General features: G+C 39.2%; 1 protein-coding gene across 30 annotated transcripts in view; it reads right to left on the reverse strand.

The window, feature by feature from the left end:
- camk2g2 (calcium/calmodulin-dependent protein kinase (CaM kinase) II gamma 2) overlaps positions 1 to 6534 on the reverse strand; it is a 63001-nt gene extending 56467 nt beyond the window's left edge. For 8 of the 30 annotated variants that reach the window (XM_056256287.1, XM_056256284.1, XM_056256281.1 and 5 more), the window contains exons 1-2: positions 6365 to 6533; positions 1155 to 1249 (exon numbers count right to left, since the gene is read on the reverse strand). In XM_056256287.1, the coding sequence (XP_056112262.1) occupies positions 1155 to 1249; positions 6365 to 6429 (160 nt within the window). In that variant the 5' untranslated portion in view covers positions 6430 to 6533. Of the gene's footprint in view, positions 1 to 1154; positions 1250 to 6364 lie in introns of all 30 variants that reach the window. The other 22 variants (XM_056256276.1, XM_056256280.1, XM_056256277.1 and 19 more) reach the window with 5 other exon arrangements.
- Between the last annotated feature and the right edge of the window lie 215 nt (positions 6535 to 6749).

Genomic DNA, 6749 nt, shown 5'->3' on the forward strand with positions numbered 1-6749 from the left:
ATTTGATAATGCATCAATAATATATCCTCATCCTATTAATGTATGTGTTTTTAAACTTTGCTAATTCAAAACATGATCAAAACAGTCATCTATTTTAATGACAAAATTAGTGAGCAAGTGACAAATATTGGTATTGGAATCGGAATAGATGTTTGTTAAAATTAGTATCGACCAAAAACTAAGAGTTCACACAAAGTTAATGCAATTACTTTGTTATCATGATCAATCTTTGCTGCCACTTCTGCGTAATCATTCCCATGCTGACAATCCATACGAGCAATTTAATTAAAATTAATTTAATTTAATTCAAACCTAGACAGCCCAACCTGATACCATTTGAAGACAGGTACACAAAGTGTCTGCTTCCCGAAATAGATCTGCTGCTTTTGTTTGTGATGCAGGTGAAACAGTGGCTGAGGCTCATATATCCCTACCCACTTCACCAACAGCATAATTAGCACTGATGATGCTGACAGTGATTAGTGACTCAACTGAGATAGAGAAAGAATGAATGAAAGAAGTAGCATCAACAGGTTCACTGCATTAGCTGGTACACATTTGAGAGCACAGCACAGACCCATCCAAAGTGAGACAAATTACCAATATTGTTCAGTTTGCTTGATGCAGAATGGGAGGACTAATATTTCATTTCTGTGCTCCCTGTTAAGCGTTTGTGGTAGGTTAATGTACCTCAAATTAGCATTTGCTCAAAGTACAATCAGACAGCAGTGTCTGCCACTCAAAAAAAGGACAATCAGGCATAAGTGACCAGTTAGTCACCAGTTACATAAACACCTTAGACTAATTTTGTTAGTCATCTAATTTTTTTCTTCAAGACTGGTCCTAGCTATTTCAAGTCAGTTACATAAAAAGGTAGATTGGTCTATTTTGAATGGGAAAAGTACAACTCACCCCTCTGTTAGTTGGTCTAACTAACTACTGTAGTTCTTAAGACACAGTCTTACCATAGTGGCTTAGACCATAGGTCTGACAGTGTGTTAAATCACAAATAATGCATATCTGGTTAAATTGAAGAGAAAAACCAAGTTAAAAATGATGGTGTATTGAGACAAATAGAAGATGTAATATTTGATCAAAATTAAGGCAGATCAAAATGCATTAGCCCAACTAGGACAGCAAAAGAAAAACCTTACCTCTTGCTGACAACTTTTTTGTGTTGATGATCTTAGCAGCATATTCCTGGCCGGTTGATTTCTTTACACATCGCCGAACAACAGAGAAGGCTCCCCTGTTTAAAAGAAGCACAGCACAATCAAGCTAGACAGGAATTCAATTCAAGCAAAAAGCCACAATATTAATGTTACAAATGAAGCTAACAGTGCCCGGCCACTTTTGCAGCGGGATTGGTTTCAAAAAGTATTTCTTTCACATAAATATTTCCCAATGGTTTTTTTTTTTTTAAAGTAAAGCAAAAACATCTAAGTCCATCTGACATTTTTCATTTAAATTAGTATTTTTATGTTTTTAATTTTATCAGTGAAAATTTTGAAAATAAGGCATTTCATTAAACTGACTAATAACCTTTTCATTGCCATTAAAGTGAAATTACTGAACCTAAACATAGGAGCCTAATGAAAATGCTCATTTAAAAGAAAAATGTCAGACGGACTTTTGCACCTGAAGTCTTCAAGTCTTCATTACTTCAACCTAACAACCTTAATTTAAAGCAAAAATTGAAAACCGGACAAAAAGACAAAGATACAAGACTGTGTACTTAACGATAATGTACATATAAACAACATATTTCAAGTTTATTGCAAAATATGCATATAATGCATACAAATATTTGAAGTAGCTTGAGAGTGTAGGGAGAGTGACTCTATAACATCATTTGTGGTGCTTCATGGGAGTGGGCGGGCTCTAAAGTGTTCTTTCTGTGTGATTTGCTTGTTTTGATAGCCTGGTTAAAACCAGACCATTCTCAGTTGTAACTGAGTTATGGTCTGGCAAAGCGTCATAAACAAATCATTTCCAGAGGGGCGTCACCAACGGACGTCGCGGATAGACCTAAAACCAATCAGAGCGATGAAGGAGATGACGTATGCAGAGCGGCGGAGAAACCGAGTGTTGTTCTTTGCTCGGTTTTTACCAAAAAGGAAACGTTCAAATCGCTTAAAACAGACGCGATAGCTGATTCGAACAAGTGATGTTCGACGGCGGCATCCATCTTTGTAATGTAGGCTACAAAATCTGCTTCAAAATCCCAGCGCTGTCGTCATCGTGTAAAGACCGCCCCAACGTTTCTGATTGGTGCCGCGATTTCGACGGATTGGAAATGGGCTTGAATGAGCTCTTTGCCAGACTAACTTTCAGAGCAAATCTAAATTTGCCGGAAGTTGTCTGGGTTTTCCCAGGCTAGGGTAATCTAGTTTTTCACCAGGAATTCCACTGTTAAACTATTATTTAAAAAATAATTTTAAATAAAGAGGTCTGATGGCTTCAACAAAAGCATTTACCTTGTAGCTCACATAATGTTTGTCTTTAAAGGTGTATAAATTATCGTCATCAATTCCCCTATAGAGAACTGATCAATTCCCCTTCAGGACCCAACTGTCACACTCTATTGGACAGAAAATCAGGAAAAATTATTTGATTTTTTTTTTTTTTTTTTTTACTGGCAATAAAAATGCAGCATTAAATGTGCCACTTTCATTCTATGCTATTCCAATAATCTTAAAAAAAATATTATTTAGAGACCAATGACTGTCCAATGAGGAAAACTGCTGTTGCATGTGATGGCCGCATAAGATAATTAAAGCTGCTTTTAATGATTAATGCAGAACACATACTTGCAGAAATGTCATATTTTCTCATAGGCAACTATCGTGAGCTGTGACGTCGTGAACGGTAGCAAACAGGGGAAATATATGAGTCTATTTCTGGCTTTTAAAGAGCTCTCTGAAAATGATTCGGCACTGGTTGAACATCTACTACAATATACTGAAATATTTACAATTTAAATTTTGGCTGAAAAAATGTACTCATAAAACACAGCTACTTTTGAATGGAGAAAGATGCTGTCGTTCCAAACCCGTAAGTCAAGACCTTCGTTCATTTTCGGAACACAAATTAAGATATTTTTGATGAAATCCAAGAGCTTCCATGCAATTGTTGAATAATGTCATTATTTTTGTTGGGTTTTTTTTTGCGCACAAAAAGTACTCTCGTAGCAACTGTAGTCACATGGACTATTTTAACGATGTCTTTACTACCTTTCTGGGCCTTGAAAGAGGCAATTACGTTGCAGTCTATGGAGGGTCAGAAAGCTCTCGGATTTCATCAAAAATATCTTAATTTGTAATAAAACAGTAATAAATGACAGAATTTTCATTTTTGGGTGAACTGACTCTTTAAACCCTAACCCATTATGATGCATTCACACTGACAGTATTTAAATCGCGGGAAGCCGTGGAGTCGCTGTATGTTAAGAACAAGAAGTTAGTTTCTAGTAAGCTCTGTTCAGCTTAACAGTTGCTGTCAGTCATGATGTGGAAATCTCATTCATTTTAATACAGAGCTGGCGATTTCCGGCTAAACAAGTGACAGTGACTGTTGGTGACAGGATGAAGGGCTACGACAGAGTGTGTCCAGCGACGCCACAAATGTGAGCTATAGGTGCGTTCATGCCATGTCGTAATTACTGCAATTACGTGATTTCAACTTTTAAAAAGCGGTCATGTCCTCGTAGAGCTCGTAATTACAGCTTGTAAGATGGGAATTATCTGAGATCTCCTATTTGTACCACTTGACCGCTGCAGATTCATTTAGGCATTGATGATAGTGGTGCCATAGAAACGCATAATTCCCAGTCTGAGGATGTGCAAAGTGTGTCACGTGTTGACATCTTAAGACTATGGTAATTACGACATGGCATGAATGCAGCATAAATGTAACTTTATGCAAATGTAGAGTGACTTTCGGGAACAACAAACAATAGGAGTGGAGGGCACGTGATCCGCCAATACATCCTGTAGTGGAGTGTCGAGGCAAGATGGAGGGGAAACTAATTTTAGAGGTCAGTAACTTTACTATAATTTATGATATGTCTCCGTGTACATATGGTGGTAGGCTACTTGCCATGATGACTCGGGGCCTGAATGGTTTCATGAAACCAGATAGACCAGCACTTGTGCCACAGATAAATAGGCGGGATGGCAAGGAGCGCTCGCTGTTTCTTGTTCATCTTTAATAAGCATTTTATGTACTGATTGATTCCATTTATATTTAGTCTGTTCGTTCCAAAATGTTTGTTTGTAGCGGCAAAAAAACCGATTCGCTGTCTACAAAATGGAGTAACATCTGTGAATGTCATTCACAAACGTTACTAGGCAACCTGTAGTGGGAACGCCCACTAGCGACCTCACCACCAGCCACTGGCGACATGCAGCAATAAAGTCGTTTATAGAGTGAACGCAGCTTAGGTCGGATAAAAATGTAGCCCAGGCCAAAACTGCCACCATTGGCACAGAGCCGCCTCCAACTGGTCTGATTGGCTAGCATGAACAGGCATGTACATTTTTGTTTTCCTGTTTACAGAGACAAATGTGATTTCTCAGAACACCAATTACAGTGATATCTGTCATAAGGATCTAATGCATGGTATAAGGAAAAACAGCAGCTTTATAGTTATGTGCCACAACAGCAAGAATTGCATGTCAAATGCTAATTTGTACATTTCACAAACAAAACAGCACTAAAGCAATTACTACGTTATCATATTCACTTCCTTTCAGTGCATGCTGTGTTTTTGGTGGCTGGTTAACAACTGTCAACAAAAGCTACCATGTGTGATATATACTGATGGAAAATCTAAATCATTTCCACAGCTAAGTTCTTTCTATCAGTTTGTTTAACAGGTAAAAAGCAATTCAGCAGGACCTTGCATCCTCATGTGGACCCTAATGTCTTCAATGTGTTCTGAGGGCACTTCCAAGTTTCTTCTATTTCATAAAACCAACTGCCAAAACTTTCATACAATTTAATCGTAAACATATTTCCAGTATGTTTTAGTAAGATTTCTGCTATTCAGCAGTTTTTATAAAGCAATTTTTATGCTACGTAAATCCAAATGGTCTAGTAGCTCATGGGTTCGGATTAATGAGACAGTCAGTTTTTGATATGATAAATGAACCGGACAACGCAAATTCACTTCTTTCATTCTGTTCTGATGCGTTTGGTTGCTGGTAAATAGCTGATGATATGTAACACTTAATACAGTGATGGGAAATCTGAATTATTTCCACAGATCTGTTCTTTCTAAAAGTTTCAAAAAAATATTCAGCAGGTCTTTATCTCATCATGTTCTAAAACGTTTTAATAGGTCAGTCATATATTTTTTTTGTAAATTAAGTTTTAGGCCCTATTTGCTGTGTTTATTTACAAAGCTATACAGGTTTTATTAAAGCCAAGTCGGTTTTGTATGTGTAGATAAAACTGTCATAGACAATCAAAACGAAAACCTTTTCTGGTAGCCTATGTTTTGTGTGTAATATCTGCTATGCGACTATTCAAGTAATTTATTTGCATGAGTTGTTGACTCGAGAACAGCTAGCTCAAATAGATTCAATACGATTCACGAACAATCGTGCAGGCCGGTTTTCTATACAGGTTCAACTGGTTCATTAAAACAATCCTACACCACAGAAATATTTCGTTTACGATTGGACAACGCTAATTCACTTCCCTTCCTTCATTCTCACGGTGATGTTTTTGGCGACTGGACAACAAACGTAACCGACCGCCCAATGACTCTGCGATATATGACGCCCAAAACAGCAGTATTTTCCATAACTATCGTTACACAAGTCTGCAGCAAACCGTAGCCTATATACTATCACCCTGCGCGGCAGGAGTCATCGGTGATATCCGATCAATGCTACTGAATGCTGTAAAAGTTTAGGTGTGCATTCAAAACACGGATGCAGATCACCTCACACTAAAGGATTTCCCTTTCTAACGAATGTCCGTTCGCATGTCGATAAAGTGTCTCTAAACTATTGCATATTGCATCACGACAACACGCAGGCTCCGCAAGCACCCTGTGGCGCGCGAGCACGATGTTAGGAAACGCATCTAAAGATAAACAAAGAAACGAGCTTTGTGAACGACGAGGCTTAATAATCACACCGACTTGTTCAAATCGACTCAATCGGGCTTCCGTTACCGGGCTGCACTGGCTTTTCACATGCAAAACCGATACGGCTGTGTGTGAAGGCTGCTGTCAACACCGAACTAGACACAGGCAACACGATGAGACAATGCAGTGAGTGAAGAGAGTGAGTGTGTGTGTGTGTGTGTGTGTGTGTGTAGCGGGTCACACAAATGCAGCGGTGCGGTCGCTTACTTTCCGAGCTCTTCGTACAGCTGATATTCGTCTGTAAACCTGGTGGAGGTTACAATTGTAGCCATGTTGCGCTTTACGAGGATATCGCCTCTCTGGTGTCTCCGGGACCGCCTCGCTCAGGTTTCGGGAGATCTCTCGCTCACTCAAAGGGGGAGAGAGAGAGAGAGATAGAGAGGAGGTGGGGGAGAAGGAAGAGAGAGTTGCTGGTAAGTGGTGTGTGTGTGTGTTAGTGGAGGTGGAGAGAGAAAGCAGCCAGTCACGCGAGATTTTCTCCTTCGACGTCGAGAGAAGTGACAAACATAGCCCGAGCATGCGACGCGACAAGACTAGAACGACGTCTCGCTCTTGCTGTATGAACTGACAGCTGTGGTGTGTTTCCGCGTAG

Source organism: Rhinichthys klamathensis, unplaced genomic scaffold (assembly GCF_029890125.1).
Source record: "Rhinichthys klamathensis goyatoka isolate OS25496 unplaced genomic scaffold, OSU_Roscu_1.1 h1tg000126l_1, whole genome shotgun sequence".
Taxonomy (NCBI): domain Eukaryota; kingdom Metazoa; phylum Chordata; class Actinopteri; order Cypriniformes; family Leuciscidae; genus Rhinichthys; species Rhinichthys klamathensis.